Raw genomic sequence first — 27,971 nt, 5'->3', positions numbered from 1 at the left:
ACACCAGTTTGTTTCTTTTCTGTCTTTTTGCAGTGCACACTGTAAAAAATAAAATAAAAATAAAAATAAAAGTACTGGTCATTTTCTGCCAGGACATTATCCATAAATTTTCTTGACATTTCCATTAACTCTTATGGATGTCATCTGGATGATGACATCACTGAATCATCAATGAAATGACTTTAGCTGGAAAAATGACTCTTTGTTATTGTCTTCTTGTATTACTGACAAACTGTTTTACTGATTGACACAGTATAGCTGCTTTGACACAATTCGTATTGTATAAAGCGCTATACAAATAAAGGTGATTTGACTTGATTCTAAAAGCATTGCAGTCCAAAATTCAAAATACAGATAAAATACCTGTAAAAACAAATACAGAAAATTCAGTGCACTTTGCCATTTTTTGTGTGTAAATAAATATTACAAATTGTTTAAGATTGTTTAACTGCTCATTTAAAAGTCATGGGGGGAACTTTTTGGTAAATATATATATAGGCTACTTTTATTGTACTTTCAATTTGATACAATATGATTTTAAAGTCTCAGACAAAATTCACAAAAAAGATATTCTAATTTAATAAATTATTGAATCATGTATTTAAAACCAACATATAAAACCACTGCTACAGAAAACACATTTTTATATCGACTAAATCTAACTCAAAATCTTTTGTGACAACTAGCCCCGTATCTTTTTTGCCCCTGTTCCAACCACGGTAAAGTTACTTTGAAACCATGCCTGAAAATATTATGTAAAGCCTTTATGTTCTGCTTCAAATAAGATATGCAAGACTATTATCGACTTTTACAGCTAATAGTTTGGCGATAACAGCGCACACGCAACCACTATTGACAGTGTCGCTGCGTAACGTCTTCCTGTCTGATGAGGCGCGCGCACTTGAGTTCAGCGCTATTTAAAGGGGAAGCAACATGGCACATGCTTTAGTCAAACGGGAATCTGTCGAGTGGGAGATGCAGAAGTCAGCAGACCAAAGCAAGACCTTTGTTTACACGAAGAAGAGGGGGTATGATGTTACACGTAACCCCCACTTGAATAAGGTAAAAAGAAACAACGCTTTTTTTTTTCAAAACATAACATTTTGTGTTGACTGTTTGCTAATACGACAGCAAGGCAGTGGATATCAGTTTCGAGAGGAACTATATTTAGACTTAAAGGGCCACACACTTTCTTTGTCGCAGTTGCTCTCTTAGTCAAAAGCAAGTCCGTTTGTAGTTTACAGGTGCTCTTGAACTGACGTTGGTCATGACGCGCTACCTTCAGGATCAGCTCACGGAGTTTTCTTTTGACATATATAGTATATATTTACCAGTTTTAATCTCCACAGATTTTGTTATTAGGCCCCAGATTACGCTATACTTCAAAATAAAGAATAATACAAGACCTATAATCCTTATTTATAATTTTTTGATGAGATCAACAGCAGCCTCTGTCCAAGGTGCTGACAAGTCGTTGCTATGGGATCACCTCAAGAACTTGCACCTGATGGGACAGTGATGCTGCAGAGTCCAAATTATATATATTATATATATATATATATATATATATATATATATATATATATATATATATATATATATATATATATATATATATTATTTTTTATTTTTTTTTGTTGCTTGTGTGTATCATATATGCACTGAATTAAAAACTAAAAATGTTTGTTTATTTTAGGGTTAGAATTCCATTTTCTAATGCAAGTTCTTACATTTTATTTAAAATATTCACTCTTTGGAACATGCATTGCTCTTAAGTGTTGCAATAATTATATCTAAGTTGTTAGTAAAATAAAATTGCAAGACCTGCTAGTTCAGTGCTAACTTATAGTGTTATAGTACAGACCATTGCCTCTTTTAACCTTTAAATTAATATTTTCTGGTAACTAAAAGAAATGCTTATGGGAAAATCTTTTGAGACTTACTGATTCTTGCACTTTTTTTCATTCTGACCTTGAATGAAAACATTACTGACCTTAGCCCGTTGACTGCTGTATTTATTGTATATTTCACATTGATAGTGTTTAGCTTCTGCTCTCTATTCAGTGTGATGAAGTCCAAATCTCCCAAACAACAATGAACAGCTTGGTATGAATCACTGGTTTTATTTAATTTTTTAAATTTTATTTACTGATTACATTTTTTTTTTATTCCAAACCACCAGTTGTGTGAGAAAACAGATAAGGGGTTGGGGTAGACCATTGTTTGCCCTTTGGAATTTATTTTCAGGGTCTTTCTTTTTTTTCCATTTTCCATCTGACCCAAAAACAATCAAATCATTGAAATAAATTGACAGTTTGTCACCTTTGAAATCAAATCATAGTTCTTGTAAATAATGCACACAATCATAAAATTATCAGGTTAGCATATATATTAACTCTATACTGCTAGATTTACATTTGTTTTAATTAGTGTTTCCTTCACTTTCATGACATTCAGAGAAGATTTTCCATAAAAACACTTTGTATTCACTACACACTATCTGACAGCAACAGATCACTACTATAATTTGTAGTTGCAAACACACATTTGAATATTATGAAGTATGCAAGTAGGCTTCTTTTTTCACTTTCAGTGGCAATCCCTAGTTAACTTTTGAGCCAGCACAATTTACATTTAAAATACTATCATTGTCTTTACTCTTTATCTTATTAGCAGTTATATTTAGAGTTTATCTATCACCATTTGACCCTCATTTGTGAATCACTGTCCCTGATCTGTGGTCAATTTATCTTTGGACTTTTCCATTCATTTGCTGCATGTGCCTGCACTCTGCACTTTTGTTTTCATTAGGGTGGACCATTTGGATCAGTTTCCCATTCCCAAACGTCACATCTCTTAGCACTTTGCCACAGGTCAGGTACTGATGACAACACAGCACACTGCCTGTCTTTAAGGTTAATGAATTCTAATCTGCACAAGAGATCCCACAGAATGAGGTCATATGTTCAATCCAGGTGCACACTACCAGAAGGTTCTGAAAGGTGTCTTTATGTATACATGAATCCATAGGGTTGGTTGAGGTATGAAGATCACGGGTTTGTGTGTTGTCTTTTTCTTTAGGGCACACTCCAGTCATTTCAGCTATGCCGACCCTGGCAAAAAATAAAAATAAAAATAAAAAAAAAAAACATTTTATAGGCCTGTAAATCATGCAAAGTCACTCTTTAATCAAAACTGGCTATTAAAGTAAAACATTTTCAGTGACCCACTCATTATAGAGGTCATGATGGTGTTTTTAAGAATATAGGCTGTGTTTTTAGATCATATTAATTTGAAAAGGTCTTTCTGTAACGACAAGATGTTAAATATTTATAATCGACCTCAGGTCTTGAGTTCAAAAGCTTCTCACTGCAAAATAAGGTTTGATATGTGGCTCGGAATTGTTGTGGGAATTGTTGATTTCAGTGTATTTTCAGTTGATGTGCTATTTTGTTTATCTTGCTATATTAAATTTGAACAAAATTTTGATGCAAAGTGCACATATTTTAGTTTTTTTTGTATTTAGAGGTGACACTTTATTATACCTTCCATGGTCCCCTTTACTGTAATCAAACAAAATCTTGAATTAATGGCTCTCTTTAATGCAGCTTCTGTGTCTGTGGTGCTGGAAGTTGCCGACTGGTGCCACAACTTAAAGCTTATGTGGTGCTTCGGGGTGTGAGAGCACTTCTAATGCTTTCATGTTTTTATGACGTGGCTTTCCAGTTCCACCCACGCCCTTGACTCTAATGAGCTAAATTCAGTGTTATTGTCTTGTTTTATAGACAGAGACTTGATTTAATGAGATTAATTAAAAGAGAGGCTCAGGTTTTGCTGTGTTTCTTTGTATGCTTGAGAATCAGCCTTTGCAGGAGGCGTCAGGAAAATTGTGTGTAATGCGAAATCTCTGACATTATAAGGAAACAGAATTGCATAAAAAAGAGAATGAACCTCCAGAACAAAAGACTGTGTGATTGATATCATAATTAGCACAGCAATTAGCAATCAACTAAAGTGCCTATTCCATTACGTCAGACTCAGGGTTGAGGGCCATTCATAGCAAAATTGAGAATGGATGCAGCATGAAGAAATACAATACGATGAATTTGAATGTAAGGAAATAACATGAACATTTTTTTTAAATTCACACTTTTTTAAACAAGAAAAGTCAATCTTTGGATCTTGCCTTGATTAGATAGATTTTTATATATTTTATATATTTATATAAAAGTAACCTGAATAATAACTCATTGAGGTTTGTTACCACCAGACCAGCTCAACTGTTAACACACAGTACTTTGGTCAAGAGCTTACGTCTTTGTTTACAAACTTTTATTTTCTGGACTGTGATGTGTCAGTTGAACATTGCTAAGCTTGAGGTTTGTGTAATCAGTGACATATCAGTCATTCCTCTGATGAGTCTTATTTCACGCTTAGGTAGTGCTACTCGCTTGTAAATACAGTCCCACATCGAGTAAACCATTTGAACTTTCATACAGCGTTCTGAAAAACCAACCTCCAGAACTCATGAACCAAAACAAGGAAATTAAGAGAGAAGGTAGGAAATGACCCCTGAGAGGAGCTGTACGATGCTGTACACTTGGTACACTGTGGTTCTCCAGTGGCACATTGTTGCTGTCCCGAGGGCCCGGCTATCACAGGGCTTGAGTGTTCTCCCATTTTCTCACTCTCAGCTGCAGAGAAGCAGAGGACAACATGCTAATTGATGCTGTGGGACTGAAAATGTAGAGGCCTCACATCCGCAAGCTGGAGTTTACTCTCAGCGCCCCTCCCTGGTATCCCTTCTGACCTCCTCCCTTCTCAACAGCCCTTCCCAGTGTCTGCCCGAAGTGCAGGCAGGATATTATGCTTGTGTTTGCGGGAAGCTTTGCGCAGTAAGAGATGAGAGTGAGAGAAAGAGGTCTCTGTGGAGCGAAGGAGAGAAAGAGGGAGCTGCCCTGCTCTCCACAGTCCTCCTCTGTGTCTCTGCTTTATCTCTCATTAATGACCGCGCTGGCCTCTGGCTCCATGCCATGCCAGAGACCAAAAACACAAACAATGCAGCACTAAACTCGCCTAGCATCCAAGCTGAGATCCTGTTTCACATGAGGAAATGTGCTTTTAGGAGCACAGGTGACTAACAGATGCCCATTCAACTTGCTGTTGAAAACAAGAGCTCAGTTGGAAATGTGGCACCTTTTGGGCTGAGCACTGGAGACTTTAAGGCCCCCTTGTGGTTGTTATGTGTGCCGATTAGCTATTGTTAGAGACAATGGCTATGTTCACACTGCAGGAAAATGTGGCCCAAATCAGATTTTCTCTTTGCTTTTTTTTTTTTTATCAGTGAAAGTCTTAATTCACTGATAATTTTGAATGTTCCAGCATCTACCAGTAGGGGCTAATTGACCTAGTTAGCGTGCTTGCTAGATTGCAGAAGCATCCAATTCAAAGTGGGATTGGCAGTAGCATTTCGATGACAAGGACCATCTTTGCAGTTTTGGAAAGAATTGTCCACACTGGACAATTGTGTCCTTTTTTAAACTTGTTTCTTACAGCTGCTTTTCCAGCACTCATGCTTGTCCTGTTCTGTCACAAACGTGGTGTGTTTAATCTCAAAGGGGTTAAGGTTTTCCATAAGACATGTAGTTTTGCATTTAAATGAAAGTAAATATGGGTGAGGTAAATAAAATAAGCAAAAAGTCAAAGGCTGTCAGTGTCAAGTGTAACCAGACACAGAGCTTTGCATTTCTCCTCTATCATAAAGAAAAGCAGGCCTTTACGGCCTATTGCTAGTGCAGCTTAGTTTAAACTGAATGCTCTTTTTCCCTTGAATCTGGCTTGAGTTTGATGTTTTGAAAATTTTTTTAATGAATCATAATAGCATCTGTTTATCATTGCGTGTATATCTAATATTTGGTTGCATAATTTTTTCATAATTTCATTCACTCCATGAATCATTTGAAAGTCATAAAATTTAAGTTTACTAACACATCGGCATTAGGATAACATTAATAATTTGAATTATTGAAATATTTAATAATAACAGGATGTATAGAAATTCACACTGAGATAAACATTTTGAAGATTCAAGCGGTATATTTTCATCCATCCGTGTTTATTTCATTTAGTACTATACTAATATATATATATGTATTTTTTTTTTTTTTTTTACTGGAACAGAAAAAAAAAACTACCAGGCAATTTACAACAACAACAAAAGTTTAATGTAGTAATATTTCTTTTAATAATGTGTTAAGTGGAATATCTTCTGCTCAGTGCTATTTGCATGGAAAGAATGTTCCTTAATTTAATTGAGTTCTTCTTTTTAAAAAAAACAACAACAACAAAAAAAAACATCAAGACTAACAGATGTTCAGTTGGAATCTCAGACATTTTAATTAGTTTCACTTCTACCCTATAAGCTGTAGAAATGTTCTCTGGGAGTCGAGGCTGCAAAATAATGTCAGCCTCTGTTATGTTGTTATATTAATGCTATGAGATGACAGGACTGCTGTATGTGCAACAGAACGTTATAGTGCGTTGGTGTGGACGCTGATATAGTTATCATTATTTTTATAGTTATCGTTCTGTGTGGATATTATTAGGAATCAACTGAGATGCTTATGATTGTGTGTGTGGAGTCGGTATGCTAATGATGGAACAGACCTCGTTTTGTCTGGATGAGAGAGCATGTAAGCTCTCAGGGAGGGTCAGGTGCTGCTGTCGGTCACATCTTTCTATGGGCTCCAAATGTGTGTATGTATTGCAGCCCAGGTGTGCCCAGGTGCATATGGAAGATACTGACCACCCACAGGGCAGCAGTAAAGCATTCCATCGCTAAATGTGTTTGAAGTGCTTAAAGGAAAATTGAAAGTGCTCTACTGTTCATGGAGAGATTAAATGCCAGTCACCCTTATCCAGCTCTACACAGACACACACAAGCATGCATGCATGCACAGATTGCTCAAATGGCTTTCTGATCATAATCTCCCTGTTTATTTGGCTTTCACATTTTTCTCTGTGACAAACTGATAGGACTATTCCAGCAGAACACTGAGACATTATGAAATGTCATTTAGCTTAGAAATGGTTAGTCCACTCTGTTTTCTATTTCCCACTACCTGAATCAAGCTGTATAATCAGTAAAGTCGGTAAGAATTTTGCTAGTTAGCGATGGAGTTCCAGTAATGATGGTCTCAGTTTTAATGAAGTTCCTAGATGAAAGTTTAGGAGGAGTGAGTCCATCTTATCTTTCAATCAACAGCCAGAGTATATAAGTAGCTGCTTACCTCTCTCCAGCCTCAGCTGTTCCATTATCCCTCCACCTCCCCAATCTCCACCTTCATCTAAGGTACCTTGCACTTTGTAATCATATCCTACATTAAGTCTCTGTGGGGTATATCGGAGCTCGAGTTGAAGCTGCTTCATCGAGCCCCTCATCAGTGGACAGCAAGCCAAATAAGTTAAACGTAATTTCCTAAAGTTTATATGGGCAAACGAACTTGTTAATCCACCTGGAGTTTAGCCATTCTTTTATTTCATTTACACAAGCAAAGATTTTATCAATTTGAATGGATAGAGTAGACCTACAGGTAATGAATATTTGGATGTCATCAGCATAGAAATGATAAACCATGCTGATGTAAAATCTGACCCAGAGGTATAATGTGAATAATAATGGACCGAGAACTAATCCCTGGGGGACACCTTGCTTCAGTGGTAGAGTGGGAGATCAAGAATCCCTCACAGAAATATAAAATTGTCTATTAGAGAGCAACACCAGAAATACCCACATTTGAAAGGCGGGAAATAAGTAAATCATGGGAGACTGTGTAAAAGGCAGAAGCTGAGGTCAAGTCGGAGAAGTATATAGAGACAACCAGAGTGGCAAGAAAGTATAACTGAGGGGTTGAGGTTGGGTTTATTGAGGACTAAGGTAGGGTGAGTTTATGGTCACTGAATATGTTTGTTTCTGAGGTAAATGTGACGTTACGTGACATTGTTTACAAGACTTTATATTGACTTTGCGTGGCTGAAACACTGATTGAGAGATTACATGAGACAGGATACGGATTGTAAAGTTGAACTCTTTCTTTTAACTTACTTTCGGATGTTTAGATATGACTCATGTTTAATTTGTGCTGAAACTGGTATTAATGTGGAGGAGATAATCGGTTCATGTGCGTTACGTGCTGCTGCATCTGTTGAATTACAGCGATCTGTCACTCTAGATTAAACAGCGCCAAAACGGCATTTATTGTTTGAATACTGCAATACAATGGACATAAATTGAAACCTGAGACTTTGTTTCATATTAAAAGCACCAAAGCACAATACTTGCGATATATTGGATGGGAAGTGCCCTTCAACGTTCCGTCCATTAACTGAAATCGATTCTTGGGATTTAAGAATCGATATCGTTCCATAAAATAGAGAATCAATTAATATCGAGATATCGATATTTTTACTCAGCCCTATTGATTTTATGCTCGCTTGCCTTTGACTTCCCATAAGGAACAGGGAGAGCGGTCACAGTCTTTGCTCACAGAAAAAGAGAAGGGTTTTTTAGACTCTTAAGTCTGCATCCTTTTGTCTTTTTGTTTTCTTAATGTGCAGTTTTTTTTACATGGATGGCTACCCTGTGGGTGGGCATGTAAATGACTTGAGTGACTGAAAAAAGAATGTGAATGACTGGTGTCAAATTAAATTCCAGGCACAATATAGCTCCAAAGGGAGCAAAGCTGATATCAATGAGGTTCAGCAGTCAACAATCAAGTGCCAAATTAATTCAGGCTCATACAAGAAGACTAGAACACATGGAATCTTGTTTCACCGGATTTAAAAAGTAATAATAAATAAATAAAACATAAATGGTAATTGTGACTTTTTATCTCACAAATCTGAGTTTGTATCTCACAATTTGGACTTTGTTTCTTGCAATTCTGAGAAGAAAAGTATATCATAAATTGTAAGATATAAAAGATACAATTTTGAGAACAAATGTTTTTTTTGTTTGTTTTTTTGTGGGGGAAAAAAATGAATTGTGAAATTGGAGTTTATTTATATCTCACAGTTCTGACATATTTTCCCCTCAGAATTGTGAAAAAAAGCTTCTGTAAGAAACAAATAAACACTTTCAATGAACATACCCAGAATTCTTATGTAATAATCAAAGGAACTGTTGCTCCATTCATTTGAATATCTAAGCAAAATATCTCATTAAATACCACCAGTGTTGCCAAGTCCGCAGTTTTCCCGTGGAATTGGGCTGCTTTAACACTGCTGCCATGGGTTGTTTTTCATGTCTGCGGGTTGAAGCGACCCCAATAACGTGATATTAAGCCCCTGGAATGCACATTTTACCAGGGGAACCCCGCCAAAACACGTGTACTTTATCCCCGGAACATTTTTTTTTTTTTTTTTTTTTTTTTTTTACGGGAAGACCTCTCTCGAAATGTGATTGGGCTAATTTTGGGTAGCGATTGGGCGGGTTTTGTTGTGAAAACCTGCCAACCCTAAATACTACTCATCTCCATCAACTTAACATCAAAGTTGTTTAGAAAGCACTTTCCTAGGTCTTGCTTGATACATCAGTGTCCTTTCCATTTATTAATATAAGTGAAAAATATTTAAAAGTTTTCAGGAAAAAAAATGGTTTTATTGTTTATCATATGCACTTTTTGTGGAAGATTGGAATGTCTGAAACAGTAGAATTATCTGCCTTAAGATTACTATGTGTCCACTGAGGAATGCTTCTGATCATGATTATAGCATTAAGAGGGTTTCTGCTGTGCCTGTGTATTTAAACTGGAGTCACATTTTAAATGATCTTTGACTGATTCTTAGATCAAGACTACAGATGCAAAGAACAAAATGGCTCAGTCTGGCAGGATTAAAGTTGTGAACACAAATATATTCTTTTTATGCATATAAAAATACAGAAAATTGACAAATGAACATGGGAGAACAAAACAAAGACATGAAAAATTAAAACCCCTCAAAAGTGACAATGCATGAAAAGAACAAGAAAACTTTAGGACAGAAGACAATAGATTACAATATATAACCATGAATAACGTAAGATAAAAAATATAGATTTGGAGACTCAACATCAGGAGAGGAACACATAACGGTGCAATGTTTTACATCTGTCTGTTCCCCTAGTGTCAACACATCAGCCTTCAGCTCTTTTCAGGGCTATTTAACTAACAAGTTCATTTAGACATCCCTCAGGTAGCATTTATTTTTGTGAAGAAATGAAATGTGTTGAACTCTTCTGTTTTTCCTTGAGTCAGAATGAGAGACTGGGTTGAAACTTTTAGTGATAGTATTCCAGTATTTTGCTCTGGATCTGAAACATGATTTGTTGGATAGCATCACACCATATGGAAGACCATTTATTGAACCATTATGTTTGCTTTTCCTGTCAGGAAAGAGCCCTTGCTGAGTGTAGCAAAAGCCTGGTTTCTTAAAGGGGTCCTATTATGCCTTTTACTTTTTCAACTTTAATTAGTGTGCAATGTTGCTGTTTGAGCATAAAAAGAACTGCAAGGTTATAAAGCTCAAAGTCCACTCCAAAGGAAGATATTTTCTTTAACAGAAATAACTTTTCAAGAACTACAACAAGTGGCTTGTTTGAACAACAATTAGCTTCTTCTGGATAATGTGATGTCAAAATATCACTCATTTATATAATTCCTGCCAACAAAATATGGCAAAGGGGGGGGGGGGGGGGGGGGGGGGGGGGGGGGGGGGGGGGGGGTCGATTGAATTCTGGTTGAGCTGCTCTAGAGAAGACAAAGAAGAGGAGCTACTTTAGTAGCGTTTTGTCGCCATGTCTGAGAGACACTGTTCAAAAAGCTTGCTATGCACAAAAGCTTCTCCTGCAGCTGTTTTACTGCAATTACTGTTAAATGGTGTATTGGACCAAAAAGTCTTGAGTGTCAATTTTTCGAAACTGAGATTTATACATAATCTGAAAGCTGATTATGGTTTGTTAAGATCGAACAATATTTGGCCGAGATACAACTATTCGAAAATCTGGAATCTGACGGTGCAAAAAAATAAAAATATTGAGAAAATCACCTTTAAAGTTGTCCAAATAAAGTTCTTAGCAATGCATATTAAATTTAGTTTTTTTATATTTACGGTAGGAAATTTACAAAAATATCTTAATAGAACATGATCTTTACTTAATATCCTAATGATTTTTGGCAAATAAAAAAAAAAGATAAAAAAACACGATAATTTTTGTCTTTTTTTTTTTTATAGGAAAACCATTTTTTTTTTTTCACTTAACAATGTTTTTTTTTTTGGCTATTGCTACAGTTATACCCAGGCGACTCCATACAATGTTTTTTTGGCTATTGCTACAATTATACCCCAGCGACTTAAGAATTACAAAAACAACACTCTGAAACGTCCTGTAAAATCCGTGCTTGCAAAGGTTCTGGACAATCCTGTTGTTTGTAAACATTCTCAGGGTCTGAATTGGGCCCAAATTGATTTAACAAAATTGATGCATTTGTTAATATTTACAGCTGAACAGATGAAACTTGCAGATGTTTGGTAAGGGGCGTGACATGTCCGGAACATGCTCTAAATGGTTTGCCAATCGCAATGCCCTGGGCCAGCTAACCAATTAGAGCACATTTTGTTTTTCAGAACAATCAAGCATGCAAACCTATTCTAGTACACCCAAATAAAAAAACCAAAAACAAATCAAGACTTCATTGCAGGAATATTAGGACCCCTTTAACATTGTTATACTGCTGTGGTCTACTTGGATCAGCTTGTGGAGAAGGTCTCATTGGTTTTATTTAATACTGTCATTGGTATCTGTTACTGTGAAGTTTCATGACTGGATGTGCCTTGTCATGGCACAGCTTGTATAGCAAGCGGAAAACAACAAAAGGCACTCTACCAGTCACAAATGTTTCTAAATTGTCTACTCTTGACTCATATTATCTGATGTTTGTCATGATGGCAGTTCGAGATCAATTCAGATAAACTGACATCTTCCATCTAAACAACATCAAGGGGCAAATACATCAGTCGCTCATAATAATTGACCTATTAAAAAGGACAGTTTATAGAGGAATTTAACTGACAGGCAAATGGTATTTTAATCTTTGTACTGAGGAAGTGAGGCATTTAAAAAATGCCAGTAACATAGCCAAGGTTATAAAAGCTTTCCAAGGTTAAAAACAATTTTGTGACTCCCATGTGAGAAAAAATCTAATATGGCATCGAAACATATCGTACCAAGAAAACTGTGGCCAAAGCTATATACTGATGTTTTGCACATTTGTGTTAAGTTGCGTTAAGTCTGAAAAACATAGGAATGGTAACTATATTAATTTCACAGCTTCCTATAATCCTTGAGCATGAGACTAAACAGTGGACACTAATTTATGTATAAATCTAATGCAAATAAAAAGTTATCATGGGAAATACAGTAGGTATAGAAAAGAATAACCCCCTTTAAAATAATCACATTTTGTTGCTTTAAAGCCTGAAATTAAGACGGACACAGTTTTTGTTTTATCCAGCTGTATTGACTCAGTGCAACTTATTATATCATAGTGGTTTATATACTGTAATTCTGAAATTAAGACGGACACAGTTTTTGTTTTCATTTTTTTATTTTTTAATAACTTGTCAGAAAAAAATTAAATAAAAAAACAGAATCACAGAGTTGGAAAAAGGACCACCCCTCTTCTCCCCTGCCCCCATTGTGTCAGTATTTTGTTAAACCACCTTTTGCATTAATTACAGCCTTTAGTCTGTTGGGATATGTCTCTACTCTGCACTTCTAGACTTTGTGTCAGTATTTTGTTAAACCACCTTTTGCATTAATTACAGCCTTTAGTCTGTTGGGATAGAGTGCAACTTTGCAATATTTGTTCAAGTTCAATTTGATGGTGACCGCTTGTGGACCTGTCACTTGAGTTCTTGTGTTCATCCATATATTCTGAGTTTCTGAATAGTACCCACTTTCTGAATAGATGTCTAATAATTATAATGTTAAAAATTTTAAAGTTAACTTTTATTTTATTTTTTTATTTTTTTAATAAAGTATTGATTTTCTAGATTACATGGAAAGCTTTGTTTCAAGTTGCCTTGTCACCTCTTCTTTCTGTTACTTGGTGTTACTTCGCTATTCTGTGTTTTTTGTTTTTTCTTTATTTGTTTTTGTCTGTTTTTGTGGTTGTTTTCCCCAGTGTTCTGATTGGTATGGTGAACCTCTTCTTTCTGTTACTTGGAAATGTTCTTCTGTTGAGGAAGTTGTTTTGATTTGTTATAAGGGAGTGTGTTGTGATTATGGAAGGTGTTGTTCATAAGTGGTTAAAAGAAAGAAATAAAAAAACTGGTGTCAGGGTTCTTGTACTTGAGAACAGTTCATGAGTCTGACCATAGATTGAATTGGAGGAATTGATCTTTCTGGGCCTTGACCTTGACTGGGGAATTTTATTTAACATCCATTATACAATCAGATCTTTGGAGTCTATTAATTTAATAAAAGAAAGGATGTCTCCTAATTTAAATAAAATAACCCCAGTCAGGGGGTCTTGGCTCATGGGAACTGGAGTCTGGCCTGTGGCATGTCCCGATCTTATTTCCACTATCTCCTGCACTTTCTCTACTCTCTTCTATTTCAAGACCCACTGAAATTAAAGTTTTTGCTTTAAGCTGCGTATTTGTAAAAAACAAAACAAAAGTTAAGGCATTTTAATTTGAAACCATTGCTTCTGGCCAAAATACCAGTCTATAATAAATAATAGCACTTCCTCCAATTAAAAAGTTCATCCATTGCTGTCCTCTCACATCAAAATCCACTGATATATTGGTTTAATGCTGCTTTGGATTGTTTTCACCTGTAAACTGTGGTTGATCTGTACATACTTCTATCTTGATTTAGACAAAATTACTTTTTGAAGAAAGTAATACTATGGATAGAGGACTTGTATTTTAGCTGGAGGCAATGGTGTGAAGTATCTTTACCTTTCCATTTCACAAGACATTAATTGATGAAAGGGAGTCGCCTGCTTACTCATGGATTATTGTGATGCCTTTTTTCAGCTGTTTGAACTTTCATTCTGATGAAATGCAAAAGTGACCTTTAGCAGACAGACACATTTAAATGTACTTTATCTTTCTCAGCTAAAATAGTGATGAATAGTGATTTTAGCTGATCAAAATCTTTCTTGAATGGGAATGTCCCTCCTAGCAACTACTATGACTAGCAAGTAGAAAATCATGGTTCATGGCTGTGACTTAACTAACCTTTTATTTTCCGTTTTAGAACAAATGGGATGACATCTTTCATATGATAACAGGAACAGTGATAAAGCTAGAAGCAATAAGCAAGGTGTTAGATTAGACAGCTTTTGTACCATTGGCTATATTGACTATATACTATGTTGACTATTGGTCATGACTATATTCAACACAGCTTTTTTCACTGCAAACTCTACAACTGTGATCCAGGCCAGTAAAGATGTCACCTGCTGTTTAGAATGGCACTTTTAAAGTCCACCAACTACCTTAGACCCTGATGGACTGAAAGAACATTTTACGATCTTACCAGAAAGCATAGAAATCTACTGCCTTTTTACAGCTCTACAACATTGTTTCCCCTGTGGATCACATGGTTTTGAAAGCAGAATTGAATGCAGAAGAAGGGGAATTTCACTGTTCATGATCTTTTTGTTTCCACAGCTATGGCTTAACAATCATCTTACTTAACATAACTGGGTCACAGTGTAACTTTTAACAGTTAAAGAGCAGCACAAGAAGGAATTGTCTTTTTGAATAGGAATTGTTTGCTGAAAAGACCAGCATACACTACAGCAATGAACAAAAGGTGTTACAGGCATGGTGACAATTAATTTGTGCAATAAATATGTCACTGTCAGGTAGTGCCAACTTTCCACTCTCTTGGTTTGTCTCCTGAAACAACAACAACAACAACAAAAAACCTTGAGTGAAAGGAGGATCATTTTTTTTTGGCTGCTATTTTGGGAAAAAGTCTGCAGACTCACCCATGATTCAGCTGAGTGCAAATAGATATTGTGATTTCTTTTTTTCTGGCTAAAGAGATAACGAAATTGCATCCCTTAACAGTCATAAGAAATATATTTGTGCATGAAGAAATTTGTCTTCTGGTGTTCAGGTTATAGTTATAGGAGAGGAGCCAGAGACCATGAGCTCATGGAACCCTTTGATTTAGAGCAGATCAAAGAACTGGGAAGAGAAGCTGTCCTCATTTAATTTATCTTTTTCTTGTTTTCTCCTTCACACATGAGCAAACACTTCACAAACTATTTCTGATATAGTGATATCTTTTAAAAATGAGCCTAATCATCAGGTTTCTTGTGGAGCTGTCAGCATACAGTATTTTATACATCTAATGTTCTAATATTCATGATTTTTCACAGTATAAAAGGGTCTGTATACATGGAAAGATATAGCTGCTTTTATATTTTAGGGGATGCCTCACAAGGGGATTATCAAATCTGGAGATTGTGGTGCCATCAAAATGTTTGAAAACCCACTGTACAAAGAAAGCAATCAGGTGAAAAAGAGATCTAAAAATAATGCCTTTCCATGGAATATCATCAGAAAACCTTCATTGTGTATTTGTGTGGCTCTGATTGAATTATTGCTCAGCATAAAAAGCAGTTCAAGAGAATAACCTGAATGTAGAATATCAGTTTTTCATCACTGTTTATTTCTCCCAATTTATATGCCCAATTAGAAATCCTTTTTTCTTTCCTCTTTGTTGGTGTTGAGATGTAAGTGGGTAAGTGATTGTTACATGAGTGTGTTAGTTCACTTATTTATGGTTTTGCCATTTAGCTTTCAGTATAATGTTGTGTGTAAACAGAGCGATCTCTGTGGAAATGATCAAACAGCTTAGTCAAGAATCTGAGTCATACTTCTGGTACCATAGTTTGCTTACCACTAAAAAGGGATACCACAATTCATAAAACACAGGGTTGGTTCGTAGCCAGATAGTCTATTATTGATGGAGGGGGATTTCTGTACTTCTGCTTAATTTTACTGATGTTTTGAAAATGTTTCACATTGATTTTTTTTGATGTAGCCTTCATTTTTGTTTGTGCATGTGGGTCTTGCTCTCCTCCAGCTGCTGAAGAACTATAATTTCAGTACTTTATTATCGCTCACTGTTCAAGTACTGTACATATTATTGGTGTTCAGAGTCATCTCACAAATGAATGGTTCACATATGGATCTTGCTTATTGCAATTTTCTAAAAGTTCACACGTGTTTGTCTTTCTGCACTTGAGATTATTTGCTTCTTGTTTTGTCTTCTTGCCCATTTGGTTGCTGGCCATTTAAGTGATGCTTTTATAGATTTTTTTTTTACACAGACCAGAGGCAATGAAATTTATTCCCAAGAGTTTTAATGCAATGTCATCATAGATCAGAAGCATTAAGATACTTCACCCAAATACTGTATGAAAATGCTATTATCGTGTACTCACCTGTCGTTCTAAAGCCATATGTCTGACTTTGAAGATATTTAAAAATGTGTTGTTGGTTTTTTCTTTTGTCTATACACTGAAAGTCATTAGAGTCCAATATTGTTTTGGACCTCATTGACCTTCATTGTATGGGCTAAAAAAGTTTAACAGTTTTCATAATATCTTATTTTGTGTTTTTCAGAAAAAAGCCAAACAGGCTTGAAATGACATAAGGGAGTGTGAATGATTACCGAATTTTCCTTTTTGGGTGAACTATCCCTTTAACATCGAACAAGCAATGCTGATGTCTCATGGCTTGCTTCTTGAGGGAATTTTACTAAAAATCATTCTGTAATCAGGCTTAACCTCTGCTTGTGTATTGATGTTCCTTTACTTGTTCATCGTTTGTTTTTGTCTTGGCTCTTTTTGCAGCTCTGAAATTGCTGCTTGTGGTCTGAATTAAGAGCGTGGGAAGATGCATATGGCATTAATACAGCAATTTAAGTGACGAGGGTGTTTATGAGAATAGCATGTGTTCATACGTTCCCTATTTGGTCAGCTGGAAAGGTCTAGTCTGAGTTGTACCCTGTGACAGCTTCTACTGGAACTATGTATGTGAAAATGTTTTTGGTTTCACCATCAGGCAGGCATCTCCCGCACAAACCCACACTCATTTTATTTGGAGTCGGCAGTCTCAAATGACTCTCAGACAGCTGGGAAAGCATCCTCTGTCATCATCAATGCCAGAGCAAACTCCCATACAGCTCCCACTGGAGCCAGAGGTGGATCATGTGATTGGTACAATTAATTGACATAAGATAGCCTGGGACTTTTTGCCTCTGTCTGATCACTCGCATGGCTGTTGCCCCTGTTGAAAAAAAGCATACTGTATTCTGGTTAGGTATGTTTTGAAGCATGACAGCTGGTTTGAACTGGTTTAAGCTGATCCTTAGTTGGTCATGAGCTGGTTAATAACTCGCTTATAACCAGTTCAGGACCAGCTTAATCCAGCTCATGACCAACTAAGGTCCAGCTTAAACCAGCTCAAACCAGCTGTCATGCTTCAAAACATACCTAACCAGCATATGCTGTTTTTTCAACGGGGTCATTAAGTCAAAGCATTCTCTTAGCAGAAACCTTTTTTTATTGTTTTTGCTTGGATGAAGGTCTTCACTTGGTAATAAGAGAAATGTGAGAGTGTGAGAAGTACATCAGAAAAAAAACTCAGCCTCTGATTTCTGAGAAAGAGAGACAGTTTATGTATTTGACCGACATGAAAGATTTCCTTTCTCATATCCTGAAATGGACCAAATTTCAAACCATGGTTTGTGTTTGGAGAAAGATGAAGGTTATGTTTGATGTGTGATTGTTGGTCTGTTTGTGTAAATATTCTTATGGGAGTGTTTCTTTAACTATAGGCACTTTGGCCCTGTGAAATTTTAGAAAATATATAATTTTTTGAACATGCTTTTTCCACTCTCATTTTTTTTCTAAAATTAAGGTTAATTCCCACCAATTCCCAGTAATAAAAAATTCCCACAGTGACTTTTCCAATTCAGCTGCATACCAGAATGCGTATTCTTGCCTTTAATTGCATTTTTGTAACATTTTATACATTTCTGAGGTAATTTGACAATTATAGCTTGTAAAGTTGAAAGTGATATGTACTGTACCTTGGTTTTTCTTTGTTGTCTTAACTTATATCATGTTTTGTATTGTCTTGAGCACTTTATAAAACACACTGGCATTTAGAAAAAAATATAAGGAGAAAAATTTTCAATGGGTTGGAAATGTGTAATTAGGAAAAATTATTAGGAGAAAAATTTTCAACAGGTTGATGTGCTTCACAGACTCTCATGTATTCTCCATTACAGGATCAAGAAACATCACTCCCATTGTAAAGTTCCACTGAAGAGCAGCCTTGCTTTGCTTTTCTTCTGCCTTGGTGCTTTTTTGGCACCTCTATGGACCAGCTGCAACATTTTCCGTGTACAAGTACTGGGAATTTCAGGATTCAGATTAAGCTGTTTGAATTGGAATCCCTGTGTTCATCAACATGACCTCTTGCTTAAAGTATTGAAGATCTTTTGAAGGTTGTAGTCTGGTTTTTATCGGGTCAAAAGCAAGGCTTTTATGTACAAAGTACTTAGTGCTATGTGTTTGCGGTGGTGCTGGTCATGGCCAAAGTGGAAGGGTGGTGGCATTGATCTTGAGATTACAGGTTGGCATGCACATCAGCTCTCCTTGCTTGATTTTGTGTGGGCATAACACATGCTGGCATATGACACACAGTCTTTATTGTGGTTGTTACGCATTTGGAAGCGTTCACACATTCCTGCTCTGCCTGTCCCATAATTGCTACATATGCAAAGCCGTAACAACCTGAGCCAACAAAACATGGCAGGTCCTATAATATAAGGATTTCTTTGCATTTTGACTCTTAAAGAGATAGTTTATCATTTACTTATCATTGTGTCGTTACAAACCTGTGAGATTTTCTTTATTCTTTGGAACACAAAAGATGTTGTTTTGATGTTTCAGTTTGAACAATTTTGACTTCCAAAATATATTATCTTGTCTTCCAAAGAAATAAAAAATACAGTTATTCAGGTTTGTAGGGCTGCACAATACAATACTGCACAATAAAACTGAAATCGCGATATGACTGAGGTTTATGTTAAATCCATGCACTGCGTCTTTGTTTCACACAAACTTATCTTTCCATTTACTCTTAGCTTGGGTCACTGAAAACGTACATTTGGGAAAGCAGTGTAAACCATCTTTCCAAACTTGTAATGAGAAATACTTATAAACCGACGTAGAGAACCCATCCTATTTTTTTTTTGATAATCTGTTTCACTCCTGTTATGTGTATATATATATATATATATATATATATATATATATATATATATATATATATATATATATATATATATATATATATATATATAAGGATCTGCCTCTATTTCTTTTTCATTGCGGCTTTAAAGGCTCCATGCAGTTTTTTTTTGCCAATATATGGCATTAATTAGCCATGAATTATTATTGTTATATAGTAACAATTGTAATTTTTCTTATTTTGATTAATTTTTATGTTGTAATAATAATATTACACATTTTTTTACACCATTATTATTATTATTATTATTATTATTAACATTATTATATATATTTTTTTTCAATTATAATCACAAAAATTGGGTCAAATTATGCTGCATTAAAAAAACAATATATTAACAATAATTTTTCCCCCCAAATCGTGCAGCCCTACATGTTGGAACAGAACATTTGGATTTTTTTTTTCCCTTTAAGTGCTTTTAAATGATGCATTCATCTGGAAATATAGGCATTTTACTCTGTTCTTTATTCTTTTCATGTCCTATTGTTTACAACATTTTTTATCTAGATAGGCGTGATACTGTTATGTTTTCTGTATATAGAGCAGGATTTGCAAGTCTCGCACTCATCTTAGCATCTTGGCAACGCAGAGTCTCTCTTAACCAGTGCCAAGTTCCTCACCATTTCCCACGCCAGTCCCGCCAGGAGCTCCGGGACTCATTTCTCTAATCTTGCTATCCATGCGTGCCATCAAACAGACCACTTTCCCCAGTCCAGCCATCCATGGCCACGATCAGAATGTCAGTCCTGGGGCCTGTGGATGTGCCCTTCAGAGTTCTGCCCGCAGCTCCATTGTCAGAGACATTAATTTGCCACTTGGGCCCGGTTCCACTGATGTCTCCATTACACATATGACACAAGGATCCATTCAGTTTTCGTAGAGCTGTCTGAGTAATTATATTTGATTAGGAAGAGCTGTTCTCATTGAGAATGTCTGTTGCTGTTCCTTCCGAGTCATCATCAATCTTCTCAAATCACTAATCACAGGAATATGTTGCCTAAAGACACCCTACCAAAGCACATTTATGCATTTGCATGTGTCAGTAAAGGTCAATGAAATGCATATTTAAGTCAAAGTTGTCTTTGATTTGTTTTCAACAGCTCTCCAGATGGTATAGTTAGTGTTTTAACAACCCTACAAACCAACAGAAAGGAAATCTGATGTAATCATACGGATAGTCTTGCATAAACCACCAGCTTTTCAAGCAAAATAGAATGTCCGTTTTTAATCACAAAGGTTGCAATTCAGACCTGGCATGGCTCTTAAATACAGACCATCAGTTTTGGACTGAACAGTTAGTTTCTGAAGATGGCAGAGATGACAGAAACTACAAATAACATCCAGTGGCTACTGAGTAATGATTCTGTGTTTTTGCCACAAGATCTTTTTAGAAGCCAAAAAGTGCCATTACATGATGTTTATTGAGGGCTGTTTGTTGTATTTGTACTCTAGCTATCACAAAAAAGCATTGTCTGGGGACATTTTGAAGTTTCAATAAGTAGTATATCAATATGCATATTAATAAATTGATTTTGTTTTAATATTTATGTTTTTTTTATATTTTTATTTTTATGAACACACATAAGAATTTATAATAGAAATATTAATATTAATTGCTTTTCTGGTTTTGATTTACAAAATTTGCATTGTTTTGATCTAATTTTCCACATAAACTGACCAAACTCTGAGATAAATCAGCTTGCAGATATTACAGAAATAAAGCATTACATTTTTATCTCTTGAAGCAGTAGCAAAATCCTCAGAATTTTTGTAAGACGAGTTCCTTTTTGTCTCAACTGTGTCAATAACACCACATCTTATTGCACGTGTGCAGACTAGCCTTCATGTGTTTACAAGGAAAAAATAATTTTTTCGAACAGGCCAGTTAACATAACCAGATGAAAAAGGGCTGAAAAGCCAAACTTGAATATATTTGTTTAAAAAGCAAATCTTGCATAGCCTTTCAGGGTTTTGGGTCTTCCTTAGTGGTTTCTCTAAAGGAGCAGCCAGAGGCAATGATGATGCAAGTCTGTCATTAAGGAAGATACGGCTGGCTTCAAATGCCAGAGCTTTTGGTCCACACAGCTATTCCTACATAGGCATCCATCCCTGTGGAGTGCTGTCTTGCTCAACAGTGCACATGTGGAGTCTGGTAATATCAACTCAGGGCCCCCTGGAGGTAGCATTTGTTTTGTAGAGTTCAGGGTCAGGGTAAATGTCAAGGCTCACGGAAGCAAAGTAGCAGTCTTGGCCTTTGGCTGTGCGCCACACTGTGGTGTGATTCAAACCATGACCTCTGTGATCTTTCCTTGGCTTTGCTTGGATTACAGACTTTCTCACCATAACAAACAGGGAGTTAGGAATAGAGCTTTATGAGCAGCTACCTAAGGCCTTTTAGTCATCTGAAATGAATGGAAGGGAAATGTGGGGATTTATTTAAGCTTTTCCAAACAATATATATATAATACAGCTGCAGAGGCTTAGTTGAATAAAGATTAATTATTGAAATGAATGCAAAGTATATATGTTTCTAATTACTTTAGTAGCCCTTGAAGAGATTTTACATACTTCCACAGATTACGTTAAATTTAATTAAGTTTAATTAATGTAAATGTAAACAGGAAAAATTTACAGGAAATTGGCCCTATTTAGTTTCTATAATATAATATTTTATATACATATTTATATAAAATAATGTTTATGAAATAAGCCCTTATGCTTAACAAGCATAATTGTTTCTTTTTTAATTTATTTAATATAAAATGTATTATATTCTTCTTGGTTTTAGCAGCCATTACTCCACTCTTCAGTGTTACATGATCCTTAAGAAATCATTCTAATATGCTGATTGGTGCTCAAGAAACATATGTGTGTGTGTGTGTGTGTGTGTGTGTGTGTGTGTGTGTACATATCGCACACTTTTCTTACCAATCAATTCTCAGTGAATGAAATCATGTCATTAATTGTTTAATATCCTGTTTTGTTTTAAATCATATTATGGAAGTAAAATAGATTCCAACATTCAGTTATCTCTGATTTTAAACATTTTACTGAAACATTTTCAGTAATATTGTTAATAGTTGACTGTACTGTGTCCTCTCTGCAGGGGATGGCCTTCTCCCTGGAAGAGCGCTTGCAGCTGGGCATTCACGGCCTGTTGCCTCCCTGCTTCCTCAGCCAGGATGTGCAGGTATTGCGGGTCCTCAGAAACTACGAGCTAAAAAAGGATGACTTGGACAGGTGAGGAAAAGGGGTACTGGCATCCATCCTGTTGCTCTCAGACAGTCCTCCTCCACTTATAACTTCTTTGTCTCAAATTGATCTGTTGTTCTCTGTAACTAGATTTCACACCTATCAGATCACAGAAAAGGTGTTAGATATAAGACTTACTGTTGTTGCTGCCATTTGGATGATAAAAGTTGATCCTTTGTTACAACAAGGAGGATTTTCCTCTTCTTATCTTTTTTTTTCTTTCTCTGTTTTTCTGAACTGTAAAGCAAAGGAACATCAAGAGTTGAATAGCCCTGCTGGTTGATGGAACATAAAAGGCATCATCAAAGTATCATCTAAATAACACCAACAGATCTTCAACTATCTTGTTAGTTAGGATTTTCCCAGAATTCATTAGCCCCTGTTGTTATGTCACTCCCAAAGCAGTAGGAGATCTGTTCACATGTTTTGCAGGCCTGACCTTTCTGGAAATTTGTTCCTTTCATATCTCAAGGATACTAGTCGCGTAACAGTCTTTGGTCTGTCCTTTCAGACAGTGGACGTGATTTATTTCTGGATGGGTCATTTTCAGTCAAATGACTCTGACTTTGGCATGCATATTACTGACTGCTGGAGCAATGAGGGATTCTTTCCCATACTATCAGAGTTATTTTGATGTTCTGCTGCCGGAATTTTATTTGAAGGGATGAGAAGCATGCCAACATAAAAAACACACACACACACACACACACTCACACTCTCACACACACACACACACACACACACACACACACACACACACACACACACACACACACACACACACACACACACACACACACACACACATTTGAAAGGTATTTATGTCAAAGATGAAAGAAAGAGATGCTTTTTTGGTTTGGATTTGGGAGACATTTGACAGTTTGTTGAAAAAGTACAGCATAGGCCTTTGGAAGCAGTCTCTGCCATAAGCAGTGGTCAATAGACTGAGGAGCAATAATGAGTAGACATTTCACAACAGAGATCAGTTCTGATAAGTTGTTTGATTGATATCAAGCGTATGCAGGGAAAATGTTCCTTAAGATCCAGAATTATCACGCAACATAGTCTAAGCACCTCATTTTGAACTGCCTTCCCCTTCACAATGCCACTGAATATAGTTGGAACAGTATATACTCTATGAAAGTCATTACTTCCAAGTGTTTATTGGGAAAACATACAGTTTTACAACAGCAGTTGGCTTTGCCAAAATAGAAGACGGCCAGTCCAGCTAGATTCTAGCATAGCCGAGTCTCAAGAATGACGTTTGCTTTACTTTCCTGAGACGCAGTTAGGCAACAAGGTGGCAAAATATCACCCACACATTTCACCCTGACAAACGCTGTCAGACCGCTGCATTCTAAGTTAACATGTCTGTCACGACAGAGCTGACACTAATGTAGAGTTTGATTTCTTCTCATCCCACCTTTTACAGTCCTGGTAAACATCTGGTTCCTCCTGCCTCGGGATGGTGGGCAGTGGACACACTTTCCCTGAGCCAAACAAGAGAGATATTATGCACTTGCCTTGATGGAAAGCTTGCTCGGACTGATGGGGAATGTGACGTGGTTAATTTGTTAATCTTGTTAATTTGGGTCAGATGTAGAACTTGAACGTATTTCTGTAACAAGGAACTTGTGTCTAAGTTCTCTGGGGGCATTTTTGTGCAGTGTGCATTTTTCCTAGCATTTTGACATAAGCGGGGGAAATCCCCCATTATTCTTGAGCTTTGTTTCAAGCAAAAGTCAAGACTTTTTAATATGATAGTCTGGTCAACTCTTTATTACTTTTGTTGTCAGTTTCATGTAATTTCTGTCCTTAAATGTCCCTCTGCCCACACTGTAAACTGTATATGAATGAATATATATATATATTAAATATAATACTGTATAGGTATAGGAAATATGTTAAGTTGACTACAATAATTACACCATATAAAACAAAATTAAAGACAAACCAGCTTGGGTGTTTCATTAAAGACACTGTTCATTCTGTTTTTCTCCAATATTGCCACAGTAGCCACTCGAATAGTATTAATGATAATGCTAAATGAAATCCTGTATAGTTAAAAGGAACATGACTATTCTGTTGTCCGAGAAGGGGTATGTGAGAGTGATTTCTTTAACATTTATTGTATTACTAGTCTCTTTTTTTCAGTCTCACCCATTTTCTCCTCAGTCCACATATTTTCAGTTTAATTTTATACATCTTCTCACTCTCTTGTGGATATGGGCATGACTTTAAGCTATTGTCACACTAGCTAAATTAAAAACGACTCAAAAATTGGTATGAGATGTCACACTTACTGACTGTTGTTGATGCAATCGTGCCCTTTTCTGCCACAAACACAGATTAAGAATTAAAGAGGGGTGACTGATTAAACCAATGCGTCTGACATTCCCTCTGACTCCTTGTCACATACTGTATTTAAAAGCCCCATTTTGGCAGCATACTTTAACAATACATTCACATAAGTCTGTGACATGAGCTTTAAATGGTTGGGTAGGTAGTTTGGGTAATCCTCCTTTAAATGTGGAGCAATATAATCCCAGGAGGTCCTGAAAACCCAGAAGTTACTCTCCATAACTTGTGTCTGTCCTGCTTTCTAGCTGTAGTTGATTTTTTTTTCTTTAGCATTTGCTGAACATTGTTATAAATCGTCCTTTAATTTATGTTGACATTTATATTCTGCTTTGTTACAGATACGTCTTTCTGATGGGCCTTCAGGACCGAAACGAGAAGCTGTTTTACAGAGTCTTGACCTCAGACATCGAGAGATTCATGCCCATTGTGTACACACCTACGGTCGGCCTAGCGTGCCAGCAGTACGGCCTTACCTTCAGGAGACCTAGGTAAGAAACTGCTGAATGTAATTAAAATTTTTCAACACGTTTCTTAAGCAAACACATCCATCCAACTGACAGCTTTTCTCACAGCTCCTGGCATTGTCGCTCTGCTTTTTGAATTGTTCTACAAATCACTGAATATCTCGCCTCCAGGCAAATGAAACTGAATGCCTCTGGAAAGTTGAAACATCTGTCTGGAGAGTTGAATATACATCCTGTCATAACAGAAATCTATTGTATGCTGGAATTTGGAGGCTGTGCTGTCAAATATTTTAGACTCCTTGAAGTATATTCCAGTATAAATAAGCATAACCTTTAGTTAATTGACAAGCTTTGCGTATGTTATGAGATTGTTATCATTCTCAGCTTTTTGTGCTGGTTCAACTTATGATTAGTAGCCTTTATCCCCCATTTTATCTATCAAATTATGCCTATTTTTTTGCCTTTTTTTCTCCTTCCTGCTGTACTTTGTGGAGTGAGTTAGGTCTGGACATGATCAAAAATGAGAATGCATTTCAAGTCTTTTCATTGTTTTCATATTCATTTTGAGGGAATTCCTAGGATCCTCAAATGAGGGGAAATTTTTGAGCTTTCCACACCCTCAATGTTACATGAGAGCCTTCCGCAGTCTTCCTAAATGCAAAGTATTTGAAAAGAATGCCTAGCAGACTCATTACTTCTGATTTTATGATATAGGCAGTGGTTCGTAACTGGTGGATTGCAACCCAAAAATGTGCCACAAGTCTGTTCTGATAGGGTCGAAGGACAGCAGGGGAAAAAACTATGCTAAAATGCAACCAACCACTTAATCGTTAGGATGGTGAGATAAAAAGAAGGAAAAAAAAGGAGAAAAGCTTTCTTTTTTTAATAAGGGTCAAAGACTGTGCATCCTTTCAAACTACTGTATTTTGGTGCAGATTCATCTGTCAATTAATAATATCACTAATATCACTTGAATATTTGAAAATATTCAAAATATAATATTTCAGATATATACCCCTTTGACTTTTATTGTATTAAAAAAAACCCTTAAAACATCATCCTTTGTTTTCCATAAACGAAAATACATTATACAGGTTTGGAATGACATGAGTTTCACGTTTGGGTGAATTAACTCTTTTAAGCTTGTAAATTACAAACCCGATTCCAAAAAAGTTGGGACACTGTACACATTGTGAATAAAAACAGAATGCAATGATGTGGAAGTTTCAAATTTCAATATTTTATTCAGAATACAACATAGATGACATATCAAATGTTTAAACTGATGAAATGTATCATTTTAAGGGAAAAATAAGTTGATTTTTTAATTTCATGGCATCAACACATCTCAAAAAAGTTGGGACAAGGCAATGTTTACCACTGTGTGGCATCCCCTCTTCTTTTTATAACAGTCTGCAAACGTCTGGGGACTGAGGAGACAAGTTGCTCAAGTTTAGGAATAGGAATGTTGTCCCATTCTTGTCTAATACAGACTTCTAGTTGCTCAGCTGTCTTAGGTCTTCTTTGTCGCATCTTCCTCTTTATGATGTCCCAAATGTTTTCTATGGGTGAAAGATCTGGACTGCAGGCTGGCCATTTCAGTACCCGGATCCTTCTTCTACACAGCCATGATGTTGTAATTGATGCAGTATGTGGTCTGGCATTGTCATGTTGGAAAATGCAAGGTCTTCCCTGAAAGAGACGACGTCTGGATTGGAGCTTATGTTGTTCTAGAACTTGGATATACCTTTCAGCATTGATGGTGACTTTCCAGATGTGTTAGCTGCCCATGCCACACGCACTCATGCAACCCCATACCATCAGAGATGCAGGCTTCTGAACTGAGCGCTGATAACAACTTGTTGTCCTTGTCCTCTTTAGTACGGATTACATGGCGTCCCAGTTTTCCAAAAAGAACTTCAAATTTTGATTCGTCTGACCACAGAACAGTTTTCAACTTTGCCACAGTCCATTTTAAATGAGCCTTGGCCCAGAAAAAATGCCTGTGCTTCTGGATCATGTTTAGATATGGCTTCTTTTTTGACCTATAGAGTTTTAGCCGGCAACGGCGAATGGCACGGTTGATTGTGTTCACAGACAATATTTTCTGGAAGTATTCCTGAGCCCATGTTGTGATTTCCATCACAGTAGCATTCCTGTATGTGATGCAGTGCCGTCTAAGGGCCCGAAGATCACGGGCATCTAGTATGGTTTTCTGGCATTGACCCTTATGCACAGAGATTGTTCCAGATTCTCTGAATCTTTGGATGATATTATGCACTGTAGATGATGATAACTTCAAACTCTTTGCAATTTTTCTCTGAGAAACTCTACTTTCTGATATTGCTCCACTGTTTTTCGTCGCAGCATTGGGGGAATTGGTGATCCTCTCCCCATCTTGACTTCTAAGAGACACTGCCACTCTGAGAGGCTCTTTTTATACCCAATCATGTTGCCAATTGACCTAATAAGTTGCAAATTGGTCCTTCAGTTGTTCCTTAT

General features: G+C 36.4%; 1 protein-coding gene across 1 annotated transcript in view; it reads left to right on the top strand.

Annotated features, from left to right (window-relative positions):
- Positions 1–894: 894 nt before the first annotated feature.
- The window catches only part of me1 (malic enzyme 1, NADP(+)-dependent, cytosolic), a 64,990-nt gene continuing 37,913 nt past the window's right edge, over positions 895–27,971 (top strand). Inside the window, exons 1-3 of the mRNA XM_042772805.1 lie at positions 895–1,062; positions 22,499–22,632; positions 25,344–25,493. Of these exons, the coding sequence (XP_042628739.1) occupies positions 934–1,062; positions 22,499–22,632; positions 25,344–25,493 (413 nt within the window). The 5' untranslated portion in view covers positions 895–933. The remainder of the gene's footprint in view (positions 1,063–22,498; positions 22,633–25,343; positions 25,494–27,971) is intronic.

The sequence above is a fragment of the Cyprinus carpio genome, chromosome A16, assembly GCF_018340385.1.
Source record: "Cyprinus carpio isolate SPL01 chromosome A16, ASM1834038v1, whole genome shotgun sequence".
Classification (NCBI taxonomy): Eukaryota; Metazoa; Chordata; class Actinopteri; order Cypriniformes; family Cyprinidae; genus Cyprinus; species Cyprinus carpio.
This window is presented reverse-complemented; position numbering and strand designations above follow the sequence as displayed.